General features: G+C 38.5%; 1 protein-coding gene across 4 annotated transcripts in view; it reads left to right on the top strand.

The window, feature by feature from the left end:
- The window catches only part of TTC7B (tetratricopeptide repeat domain 7B), a 148,372-nt gene that overhangs the window by 21,589 nt on the left and 113,054 nt on the right, over positions 1-13,729 (top strand). For all 4 annotated transcript variants that reach the window (XM_089522385.1, XM_089522384.1, XM_089522388.1 and 1 more), the window contains exons 3-4: positions 1,592-1,760; positions 8,987-9,117. In XM_089522385.1, the coding sequence (XP_089378511.1) occupies positions 1,592-1,760; positions 8,987-9,117 (300 nt within the window). The remainder of the gene's footprint in view (positions 1-1,591; positions 1,761-8,986; positions 9,118-13,729) is intronic.

Here is a 13,729-nt window from a genome sequence, read left to right as displayed (position 1 = left end):
AAGGAGGGAAGAGAAGGATAATGAGAAGCCCAGCAAATGGAGAAAGGAGTTGCCATAAAATTGTTTGTTTGGGATGTTCCAATGCTGAGTGTACAATTCTGGGCCACAATCTCTGATTTATGTGGATTGGGTTTATGTAAGACTGCACAGTGTAGGGACAAGATGGAGCACTCAGTCTTATCTGAACACAGTAATAGTATGTCATTTGACTCTAAGAAAAGGAAATATTGATAGAACACTAATACTGTAGAGAGAGTGCCAAAATAAATAAATAAAGGAGGTATTTTGGATGCACAAGCAGGAGGAGATCATGGGTTGCAAAGGACAACAGATAACAGCTAGGGAATGCTGGAACTAGAAATACTGACATTGATTGTCACAACCCACCACCAAACCACAGATGCATGGAAAGTATCAGTTTTGTTTTTGTTTTAAAGTGACCCTTGCTGGTAATAAGAAAAAGAGTTGAGGAAGAAGCGGGGAAAGCCTGAAGTTTCCTGTAAATAGAAATACATAATTTGCATCTTGAGAAAAGGAAGTGGTAAATACTGGAGTGAAAGCCACCATCTCATAATATATTTGTCCAGTCTAGATAAGCCCTTCATTTCATTTAGGGTTGATTTTAATTTTCATTCTAAAAGGGCTGGTGTGAAAGTGGATTTTAAAACTTTAAAGGTTTACAGATTTCTGCAGCAAGAAGCTTCTAAAAATGGCTGCTGCAACTGATTAGTTCTATTAGTGATTGTGTTCAGTGCCCCAAAGTTTTAAAGAAAGTTTTGGTGTTAGAGAGTTACTGTCTTGGCCATTTAACAGACATCTTTAGAAGATGAATGTGGTTATTTAATACACGTGTAAATGCAAAAGTTGATTCAAAAAGCAGTCTGTAAGTGGAAACCTGTGACCACACTAAATTAACACAAATGTGTTGCTAAAGAGATGATCAGACATTAATAAAGTTAAAGACTACAACTGTTCTTCCTTCCTGTAGTTTAATATCTTTATTTTCATTATACAGTATTACTTTTTGCACTTACATCTTTGCTACAAGGTTATACATTCTTCAAGAAGTTTATGTGATTGTAATTAAAAATATTAAAATATATTTAACTAGCTTAGTTCTTATTTCTTCTTGTAGCAATTCCTCATTGCAACCATTTTAACTTGCAACAATTAATTGCTATATGCTAGTCCTATGCTAGCTCTACCAGTTTCTAGGTAGGTCTACTATGCTAGTTCTTCTACTTAAAATAATGACCCAAAATATACTGCAGAAATAATCCAATTTGAGACCGATTTACCTGCCATAGCTCAGTGTTTGGGAATTCTGGGAACTGTAGTTTTGTGAGATATTTAGTCTTCTCTGTTAGAGAGCTCTGGTGCCACAATAAACTAGTTCCCAGGATTCCCTAGCATTGAGCCAGGGCAGTTAAAGAAGTCTCAAACTGGATTATTTCTGCAATGTGTTTTGGACAAATGAAGATTTTTGAAGTCCAAATACACACATACATTTAAAAACAATAATGTAAGAATCTGATATTACTTTCAGTTGTCATGGATTAAGTATCTACAGTTTTCTCCTTTCTTTTTCTAGCCAGAGTTCTTACAAGAAGCCAATTTAGTTATGGCCAAATTAAACTATGTAGAAGGAGATTACAAAGAAGCTCTTAACACATATGCAAGAGTTGGTATTGATGATTTACAGCTTGTTGCTGTACCTCCTTATCGGCTGAGGATGATTGCTGAAGCATATTCTACCAAAGGTAGGATCACTTTTGTATATTTGTGATGTTTCTGACCACTATTTGAAGTTGAATCTTCCTGTTCTCTCAAAATATACTATGTTTGTTTCCAGTGATCAAGCAAGCTCTGATCCATCATCTGCTTGTATGGGTGGTATAGTGATGCAGCCATTGCTTCTCTTACATGAATTGGTACATTGTTGCTTAAGATTTTTCTGCTCACAGAAGTGGAGTAACAGTCATATATGAATTTATGGTTCTAATATTACATTGTTCATGAGAGTAGATTATTTTTCAAAGTTTTTGATTAATATGCATTTCTACATTATATACAACAATATTCACAATGATATCTCCGTAAAATACTGCATTATGTAGCTATTGATTATCTGTTTGGGTCCTTTATTTATATTTTACTTAATTCCAGATATAAGCATGGTAGCATAATTTGCATCTTCATTTTGTGATTTTGAAATAAATCCCCAGATCCCCATCAAAACCACTCAAATACAGGTGACACTTAAATATTTTTCACATCTCTCTATAAAGAACGAGGACAATATTATGTAACACATTTTTGAATGGCTCTTAAAATTGCCAATGTTTTCTTCATTTTGTTGGTGACATATCTTAGCTATTTCCTAGATTTGGTTTATATTAAGACAATGATAGATTTTATCTTTTCCACTTTTGTTTGTGAAACCACAGTGCTGGAGTAGTTTCTCTAGGTGGCAGTGTTGATTCAAGATGGGCTTTGCACTGTGCGTGCATGACACAAAGCTGGGTCAATGTTTTGAGAACACAGCAGTTTATGTTCATTGGGGTATAGAATTTTCTATGCTTGAATGCTTTTGCAAGCATTTAGAATTGCATCTTTTGTCTGGAAGAGTAAACATATGCTATCTATGAGGCTTGTTGTACTTCAGAAAAAGCAAACTCAGTGGCAGCATTGACAAGAGATTCTAAATAATTTCTAAAATTAATCTGAGTGAGACATGAATAACCTTCCAGCAGTTGTGTGTCCTGCAGACTGCAGTTGAAATGCTGTTCATGTAGCAGTGAGATTTTGCTGTCTGGCACAACAGGAGTGGGAGGATTTTAGATAGGCTTCTTCTATTGTAGATACAGTACATGAATTTCAGTGGACATACAGACAATATCTATATATATATTTAAAAGTTCATGATCTGGAAGCAGATGAAATAAAAAGACTATTCCACCTGAGTAAATGAATTGTAAGAGCTAGTGTGGTGTAGTGGAGTATGATTTTGGAGATCAGGGTTGGATTCCTTGCTTGGCCATGGAAACCCACTGGGTGACTTTGGGCAAGTAATACACTCTTAAGCCCCCCAAAGTGACGTGATACTGTGTTTCCCCAAAAATAAGACACAACCATTTTAAAAAAGGGGCATCTCTGGCTCTAATACGGACTCTGTCCGTACAATATGGCGCCGGCCGTTCCACACGGCCGGCGGCATCTTTACGTTTTGGACGCTGTGCGTCCGAATGTGTCGCTGTGCTAATGACGTCGCGAGTGCGCCAGCGGCGCCTCGCGACGTCATTAGGGCGCCGCAGAAAGAAGCTCCATTTTGGAGTTTCTTTTTTGCTCCGCAAGGGAGCCGCGCGGTGTGGCTGCGACGGCTCCCTTACGGAGCAAACGGCGGTGGCGGCGGCAGACCGCCTCAAAGCGGCGGTCTATAACCCGCCCCCGTTATGTTTATTTTTCCTTAACAAGACACACTATGGCTTATTTTCAGGGGATGTCTTTTTTTATAAAGTATGGTACAGTACAACAATCTACATTTATTCAAATATAGTTAAGTTGTCTTTTTCTGGAACATCGTCATAACTCTTCAAACCAGAATTCCATTTTGAATTTCTTGCGACTCCATTTCCTTTAGAACTATTGACCCCAATCTTTCCATTCCTTCCCTTCCTTCTCCCTTCTGTTCTGTGCCGGGCTAATCACTATGTCTTATTTTCGGGGTATGGCTTATATCGCACAAATGCTTAGAAATCCTGCTACGTCTTATTTTATGGGTATGTTTTATTATTGGGTAAACAGGGTAGGTTCACCTTAGGGTCACTGTAAATCGGAAATAAATTGAAAGCATACAACAACAAATCGGGCCCAGATGATACTGCACAACAATGTGAATGGGACAGGAAGTCTGTTTTTCCTTATGTGTGGAACATACCCCTTGATTCTTGTAAGTCATGAGTTGGGTTGAGTATTGTCCCCCCCCCCCCCCAAATATTCAGATATTAACAATTAGGAAATCAGTGTTGCAGATTTGTAGTATGAGAGTGTCATTATGAAGCCAATTTGGATCAGAATTAATTTCTGGCTAAAATTTACTTTTGGAACCATTGGCCCACTGAGGTCTTCTGTCATCTTTTTAAACAAACAGGCATGTATGCTTTTACCTCACCCCAAAAAAACTCTTGGTATAATCATACTAAAAATGAGATTTATAATACAGGCATAACAGATGTTATCAACCCTGTTTTGAGAAGATGTTTGGGACAAAATAGAACAAATTAGGGTATACTTTTTTGTAGATTCTTTTTCTATTCTATTCTGTTCAGCAGAGGTAAAATAGTTTACTCTGATAATAAGTCGAATGCTGTTTAAAAAAAAAACACATGGAAAAACTGAGGTACAGGAAATATCCCAGAACGACTACTCCTGTAGTTGTTGGGGATTATATGGAATTTGAACTACCATAGTTTAAGATTGCTTTAGGTAAAGTCTTACAGATATGTCAAGACAGCATTTGAAGTCCACAACAACTTCACTAGAGTTGTTGTTAATGACTATCAAGTTGACCTTATCCTATGGCAGCACCATGAATGAGAAACCTCCAAGTCACCCTATAAACAATAGCTTTGCTTAGCTCTTGTAAATTCAGGCCTGTGGCTTCCTTGATTGAGTCTGTGCATTTGTAGTGCAGTCCTCTTCTTTTCCTGCTGTCTTCTATCTTGCCAAACATCACTGTCTTTTCTAGTGAGTCAAGTCTTCTCATAATATGTCCAAAACACAACAGTTCAGTTTAGTCACATTGGCTTCTAGGGAGAGTTCAGACTTAATTTGCTCTAGGATCCACTTGTCTTTTTAACGGTCTTTTTGACAGTCCAGGGTATCTACAGAACTCTCATCCAGCACCAAATTCCAATAGAGTTGATTTTCTTCCTATCAGCTTGCTTCACTGTCCAGCTTACACAAGTGTACATAGAAACTGGAAATACAATGACATGGATAACTGACTTTGGCTTTGATATTGAATGATATATCTTTAAACTTCAGGATTTTGTCTGGTTTCTTCATAGCTGCTCTCCCAAGTTCTAGTCTTCTTCTGATTTCTTGACTGCAGTCTCCATTTTGATTTAATGAGTGAGCCAAGGTATAGGAAATCTTTGACTATTTCAATGCCCTCATTATCTACATTAAAGTTATTTTTATTTTTTATTTTATTATTATTATGTCAATCATCAGTGGTCATAATTTTTTTTAAACGTTCAACTGAAAGCCTGTCCTTGCACTTTCTTTCTTGACTTTCTTCAGAAACCATTCTAGGTTTTTGTTGTTTTCTGCCAGTAGAATGATGTTATCTGCTTATTTTAAATTGTTGATATGTCTTCCTCTAAATTTCATATCTCCTTCCTCAGAGTGTGATCCAACTTTGCATATGATAGCTTCAGCATACAAGCATGATACAATGTACCCCTTGCCAATTGGAAACCATTCTATTTCTCCATATTCTGTCTCAACAATGTCCTGAGTAAATGTTGTATGTTAGAATAATCAAATGTTGTCACACACCCATATCTTCAAGAACAATCCTTTTTTTCCTTCATAATTTACACAATTGAAAACTTTGCTTTAATCTATAGAGCGCAGGCCAAATTCCTTCTGAAAATTTTGGTGTGCTTTATTATCCAACATATATTTGCAGTATGATCTCTTGTGCCTATTTCTTTTCTGAACCCAGCTTGGACATTCTACCTGTGTGGTAGAATTTTGAGCTTCACATGGCAGTGGGGTCCCCATGCACAGTGTCAATTTGTGCACGGGAGACTGCTGTGGGGAAAGCAGCCACAAGGGTATGTTCACCCTTCTTTGCCGTACTGGTGGTTCCTTTTTTAGGAGAAGACTGCTACCATGGCAAAACCTGGACGAGCATGCTCACCTTTCTCCTATGCCTTGGTGGCAGTCTCCTCTTAAGGAGGGAGCCGTCTTCTCACCTCACAGGGGGAGGAGGGTCTGACCAGGTATCACCCATCTTCTGAGATGTCACCAAGTGTGGGCCACACACCCAGCATTCCCTAGTGATGCCACTGTCACTTGGCTTGCATGGGAGTTAAATACATTGTCATCTGTTTAATGCAATCTCTGGTATCTCCTTTCTTGGGAACTGGAATGTATATTGAGTGTTTCCAGTCTGTGAATGATTCTTTTGTTTTCCATATTTGTTGACAGATTTTGGTTAGAATTTGTGTGGATTCTGCCTTTGTTGCCTGAAAGAGCACTATTGGTATGCCATCTGTTATTGATGATTTATTCTTCCCAAGTGCTCTGAGTGCAGCTTCCACATGACTTTCTAAAATTGTGGGTTCATCTTCAAGTAGTTCTTCCTTTAATATATCTTTCATCCTTTCAGCTCTTTTATAGAGTTCTTCAGTGTATTGTTTCCACCATCTCTTTAATTTTTCTTTATCATGCATTGTGTTCCACTTTTGGTGCTAGAACATCCCCACTCTTGCTTTAAATTTCCCTCTAATTACTTGGTTCTTGTGGAAGAGGTATCTTGTTCTTTTTTTGTTACCTTCTGTTTCTCTGCATTAATTGTTCAAGTAATTCTCCTTTTTTTGTCTGTACATAAATAGTTGAACAGTGACCCTATTTCTGTCCCCTTGTACTTTTTCTTCTCATCTGTACTTAACTACTTTTTGCATTATTCTGTGATTTTTTACATTAATCTCTGACAATGTCTCTGCCTTTAGTCCAGAGTTCTTCTGGCTCTTGGTTAGTTAAGTTTAATATTGCAAATCTATTTTTCACATTACCTTTACATTCTACAGGGCTGTAGTTCAGGATATATTTTGGCACAGTGTTTGGTGATTCTTAGAATCATAGAGTTGGAAGAGACCGCACGGGCCATCCAGTCCAATCCCCTGCCATGCAGGAAATCCAAATCAAAGCATCCCCGACAGATGGCCATTTAGCCGATGCTTAAAGACCTCCAAAGAAGAAGACTCCACTACACTCCGAGGGAGTGTGTTCCACTGTCGAACAGTCCTTACTGTCAGGAAGTTCTTCCTAATGTTGAGGTGGAATCTCTTTTCCTGCAGCTTGCATCCATTGTTCTGGGTCCTGTTCTCTGGAGCAGCAGAAAACAAGCTTGCTCCCTCCTCAATATGACATCCTTTTAAATATTTAAACAGGGCTATCATATCACCTCTTAACCTTCTCTTCTCCAGGCTAAACCTTCTCTTCATCATCTTTATTCTAATTTTTGATATTAGTACTTCATGATCTGTGCCATAACCTGCTCTTGGTCTTGTTTTTGCAGAAAGAATGGAGCTTCCAGTTATGTCTATCTGATTTCTATATTGGAATCAGGTGATGCCAGTGTATACAGTCATCTCTTTTTTTCTTGAAGAATGTGTTTGGGATGAACAAACCATTGGCTGAGTAAAAGTCAATCTATAGAATGCACTCAAAGACATGGGCATGCCACTACATCTGATAGTCCCGATGAGGAATCTGTACCAAGGACAGGAAGCCAACATCAGAATAGAATTTGGGGAATCAGATTGGTCCCCAATAGGAAAAGGGGTCAGGCAAGACTGCATCCTGTCACCTTACTTGTATGATGCAAACATCATAAGAAAATCAAAATTAGAATCAGAAAAAGGAGGAGTGAAGATAGGAGGAAGCAATGTTAACAACTTAAGCTATGTGGGTGACACCATAATGTTAGCAGAAAACATTCAGGAATTGGAACAGTTAATAAGGAAGGTCAAAGATGAAAGTGCAAAGGCAGGTCTGATGCTGAACATAAATAAAAATAAAAATAATGACCACAGAAGAAATACACAAATTCAATCTAGACAACAAAGAAATTGAAATAGTTAAAGAATTCTCATATCTAGGATCAAACATTGACCAGAATGGAGACTGCAGTCAAGAAGTAAGAAGAAGACTAGAAATGGGAAGGGCAGCTACGAAAGAACTGGAAAAGATACTGAAGAGCAAAGACATACAACTGAGCACTAAAGTCAGAATCATTCAGGCTATTGTATTACATATTACCATGTATAGATGGCAGAGCTGGAGTAAAGGAAGCAGACAGAAAGAAAATCAACTCATTGGAAATGTGGTGCTGGAGAAGAGTACTTAGGATACCATGGATAGCCAAGAAGACAAACAAATGGGTTCTTGAATAGATCAGACCAGGGATCTCCTTGGAAGCTAAAATGATCAAGTTGAGACTATTGTACTTTGGCCACATAATGAGAAGGCATAGATCACTAGAAAAACAAGAATGCTAGGAAAGGTAGAGGGTAGAAGAAAGAGGAAGACCACAAACCAGATGGATAGACTAAATCAGGGGGATTATGGGCAGGGGCTTGCAGGATCTGGGCAAGGCAGTGGAGGATAGGGATTCTTGGAGATGTCTCATCCACAGAGTCGCCATGAGTCGGAACCGACAACAACAACAAATGGTGCCAGAGCTATTGTCTCTGACAGATCCTCTGCTAGTGTCACTGCCATTAGTGCTGCTACCCAGTAGCTGAGTCTAGCTCCTCAACAAAAGCCTGTCTGACATGGAAGACCCTTCCAGTAGCACAACTACCAGCAGCAGTTCCACCAGCATGGAAAGGTAGTGTGATAAGATCACAAGGATAGGACAGTTAAAATGAAGATATGCATAAACCTGACTTTATTTTCTGTCTTGGGCTGACCACAACATACATTCCACAACACTGTATTCTACCCCTCTGGTGTAAGAACAATATACTAGTAAGCAGACATCCAAAAAATGTAAAAGAAAAAAAGTCTTATGATACTTACAAATCTTTCTTTCTGAGTTCTCAACTGCATACAGTTATGTATGTGGCTCCTCTAAATAGATAGAAACATGTACCGTTAAGCTGTATTATTATTATTTATGCTTGGCTAAATGAGATGAGATGGATTTAGTACCATCTATTTTCTTAAATTAAAATGTATTTATTTTCAGGTCTTTGTCTAGAAAAATTGCCAATTTCTTCATCAACGAGTAACCTCCGAGCAGATCGTGAACAAGATATCATTATGTGCTATGAAAAAGCTGGGGATATAGCACTTCTGTACCTTCAGGAAATAGAAAGGGTAAGCTGGGATATTTAGTGCTTGGGGAACAATTATCCTTATTAATTCAGTCACCTGATGGAGTAACAAAGTTATCCTGTGCAGATCTGTTCTGAAATAGGCCTTACTCAGTTAAGTGGCAGTTGAAGCCCAGATAAGTATGCACAGAATTGCAGCACAGGGAAAGTCACTGTCTATTTCTTATAAAGATTATGGGAATAATGTTTGTGAAGCATGTGGACATCTAAAATGGCATAAAATATCTAAGTGTTAATACTTTGTCCCATGTAGCACAGCATTACTCATGCTTCTCTGAGAAACCTTTTGGTAACTGAGAAAATATAAATTTGTCTCTATACACATAGATTTTTAAAGTATGTATTTTATGTAACTTCTGTGGTTTGTGAGCAGAAATAAAGAGCCCATCAGGTCAAAATTTTTGCTAGGTAGACAGTTCTTCACACATACAGACAATATGGCCACATTTCAAGCAGCATGAAATGTGCAAGACCCTTTTTGATAAAGCCCTTATTTCTATTCTGATCTAAACTCCAAAAAGATGCTGTTGAAATGGCTGAGGTAACTCCCTTGTCCTGCTTTGATGAGTGAATTTCATTTTGTTACCTGAGGATGTGATCACTTTCATTGGATGGATGACATTATCAATATGGTCAGAGGTCCTGGGTTTGTCCCAGCTTATAAAAAAGGGGTGGCCATGCAAGTGATGGAAGTCATAAATGTTTTCTTGACCTGAAATGCACGGGCCAAATAAGATGGCTTCTGGTCCCTTTGGGGCATGACGTTCAAATGGCTCATACTCTCAAGGTGGCTGGAATCCAGTCTTTTCAATAGGATCAAAAAGGAGTGGTTCTTCCAAAGTAAGCAGTTGTAAGACCTTTATTGCAAATGTTATCATGCGTCCACTATTCTACTTAATTATTGAAATCTGCCTTGCTTGTGTTAAAGTCTAGTGGGCACCAGCCTTAGAACTGTAGGTTTTCCTGAGTAAAGCTGATTGTCTAGATCTTTTGCAGTCTGAATTGAAGACCAATTTGGAGACAGAAACAACACTGGCCACCTTGTTAGATGACCTTCACTAGATTCTGTCATGTCTGATAACCCTTCAGCAGCACAGCACCAACAGCTATTCTATTTTCTTATGACATTTGTGTGATACAAGGCTGGGATGAACTATTCTAGTTACAGTCTTATTTGACTACTAAGCCATTCTGTTCTGTTTAAAACTTTGGGTGATTCTCTCCAGCTGATCTCTTAGTGTTGGTTTTTTTTTTTTCCCCACTGTTATGCTCTTCTGTTATTGTTCCAATTCTCTCTGTATCACTGACACTATTGTCCTGAATTCTTGGTGTCCTCCCAGCTCTCTAGAATACTGTCTGCCTCCCTCACGTACAAGGGCCATCCAGTCCAACACTCTGCCATGCAGGAAATCTAAATCAAAGCATTCCCGACAGATGGCCATCCAGCCTCTGTTTAAAGACCTCTAAGGAAGGAGACTCCACTACACTCCAAGGGAGTTTGTTCCACTGACGAACAACCCTTACTGCCAGGAAGTTCCTCCTATTGTTGAGGTGGAATCTCTTTTCCTGTAGCTTGCATCCATTGTTCTGGGTCCTGTTCTCTGGAGCAGCAGAAAACAAGCTAGCTTCCTCCTCAATATGACATCCCTTCAAGTATATGTTGAAAGCTATATCTTGCTATTTGTTCCAACATGGATCAAAAGGAAGGGATAATGGTCAGTGGGCTTGTTAGCCTCTGCTACATCATAGATCTGATATACAGCTTACTTTCTTGAGATTCTTATCAGATCCACACACCACTGTTTTTATCACATGCATCAGGGAATCACCTACTACCACCACATGTCTCTTGCTCTTCTGGGAATTGACAGTAGCTCTTTATCCATAGAACCCTGCAAGGTTTCCTCATAACTTCAGAGGTGTGAGTATTTTGTCTCTATGCCTCATAATCTCCAGTTAAAGAGAGAGTTTAGGATTGTTTAAGAAAGATGCAAGCATGATTCTTGATAGTTCTGCTTCTCTGTGTCACATTCCCCCAAGTATCTTCCTTCTCTGTTTCAGAATGGTTGCTTTCCCCAAATAAATAAATAAATAAATAAATAAATAAATGCATTCCTCTTTCCAAAAAAGCTTCATATTCCTAATAAGCCCAACACTGATCCCCAAAACACAAGTTTACCTTCTTCTCTCACCTGAGAGACTGAGCTTCAAAGAATGAATGAATGAGTGAGTGAGTGAATGAGAATGAATGAGATTTTATTTATATACCGTCATTCCTTCGATCACGGCGGTTTACAAGATAATAATGAAATACAATACAGCGCAGAACAAGAAATTTACAGATAAAAATTAAACCACGAAAAGACTGAGGAAGCAGCTATCTATGTCTAGAAGCTGCTATCTCTATCCCCCCACCAAGTCAGTGAATCAGCAGAAGCCCTACCCCATTAGACCATGTGAACAGGGAGAGCACATGTTCAGAAATAAACGCACACACCTACACAAGCCTCTGAACAGCAGTGCCAAACAACCAGCACTGACCTCCAAAATAAGAGCTCATCTTCTTCCTCTTCTGTCCTCAGAGACTGAGTTTCAAAGACTGAGGTAGCAGCTATATGGTGGTTGCTAGCTATGTCCCGGATTAATTCCAAGTGGGAATGTATATTTCCTGTGTAACTCAGCATACAGTTCACATTCTGTTAAGAAATGACTTTGGTCTTCCACCATGGACATAATATACAAACAGACTCCTTTCATTTCTTGGAACATGTGCAAATTGCCTAGTAAGATTTGCAAGGTAGAGAATGTAATCAAGCTTATGGAGGGAAACAACCACTCCCTGTGGGTTCATACAATCCTGAACACTCCTCATCAGATTTCAGTAGCCAAGCAGCCTGATTAGTTCTTGAATTGGAGACCATCAGGGAATATCAGGGATTCCAGGAAAGGCTAGGATAGATTCCTTTCAGAACTCATGGAAATGATTGCTGTTTGTCCAAGTTGACAGTTTTCGACTAGATGGACCAGTGGTGTGACTCAGCATAAGAAAAATTCCTATGCAGTCCTTAGTTTTCTTTACACAAGATGAGATGTGAGCTGGCAGTGTCACTATGCTAGCATTCACAGAATTTGACTGCATAGGGATAATAATATCAGCAAAATAATTTGGGACAGAGCATCTTGTAACCAGTGCAGCATTTCTTTTTTGACCCTTTCATAATCCAGAGAAGACAGGTCACTTTCAGTAAATGAACTCGCTCTTTCTCTATGTCTCTCCTTTGCCTGAAACGGGCTCATTTTGTCTGAAACATTTAATGATGCACAATTTGCTATTTGAGAGGGCTAACCACCACCATCACCACCACCATATCTTTTAAGAGTGCCACTGGGCTAGATTGGGATCTCTATAAATCTATATGCAGTCAGCACTTCACTCATCCCGTTATCTTGGCTTAGGTTTTGAATTTGAAAAGTGAGCATAATGTGTCAAATTAGACTTTACATTTAAACACAGCGCTACTGCAGAAATAGTGGCATGCACACATACATATATATTCTGCTGGCAGTATCTTATGTGTTCTGATTTCATGATCCTTTCTCTCTGCCCACTATCTGTTCCAGCCAGTAATGTCGTATGAAGCAGAACAGAGAAAATACAGAACATCTGATGTCAGCATATGATTATGTTCTTTCAGATAGTAGGGAAGGGAGAAAACTAAAGCCATATTGCCATTTTTATGACAGCCACATATTTTGTGTAGCATCTAGTTTGGCAATGAAATAGCTTCTCAGTTAGAACTAAGTGCAGCAGATGGTAAGGGATTGTGCAGATTTGTGAAGGATGGGGCTGTTAGTGGTTACTAATCAAGGTGGATATACAGTGCACCCGCATCATACGTGGATGCCTTTTATTCAACTTTCAACATAAGCCGAAAGCCGTGCGACAAGGTTGCTATCTTGTATTATTGTCTATTGTTTTATATGTATTTTGTTATTATCCTGTGGAATGTACGCCATTGGCAGGTTTAATTTTTATCGATTTTTTAATTGTATGTACAGCGCTGTATAAATCTACAGTGCTATATAAATAAAGTTTAACAGTAATAATAATAATAATAATAATAATAATAATAATAATCTTGAAATCCCTGCTCCCTACTATTTAAAAATAATAATTTATAGCTTTTTCTCTTCTTTGGAGGCATTTAGTCAAGATTAAATAACTTGTTCTTTGACCTTTGCATGGATTATTTTAAACAGACGACATATTCTTAACCCAATTTGCCGGAATATGATTTCCCATTATTTCCTTGAAATGAGTAGCTCATATTGATGACTAGTTTCTTTAGAAACTCCAGTTGAAAGTAATCCAGCATTGTGTGCTGTTCAGCACTTTTTGTGCCTTGACAGTTTTACTGTCTCAAGGTTATCTTTGGCTTGCATAATGCACAAGAAAGCCTCCATAGAGGTAAAAATGTTATTTCACCAAAAAAATGTATCATGAACTTGGTGGTGAATGCACTGAAGCTTTGTCTTAAGGAAAGCTGACCTTCCTTAGAAAGTTACTGGTTGTGTAATTGTAAACTAGAATACGG

The sequence above is a fragment of the Sceloporus occidentalis genome, unplaced genomic scaffold (assembly GCF_023333645.1).
Source record: "Sceloporus occidentalis isolate IW3139 unplaced genomic scaffold, rSceOcc1.0.p SCAF_4, whole genome shotgun sequence".
In the NCBI taxonomy this organism is placed as follows: Eukaryota; Metazoa; Chordata; class Lepidosauria; order Squamata; family Phrynosomatidae; genus Sceloporus; species Sceloporus occidentalis.
Note: the sequence above shows the minus strand (reverse complement) of the source record. Positions and strands in the feature narration are given on the sequence as shown.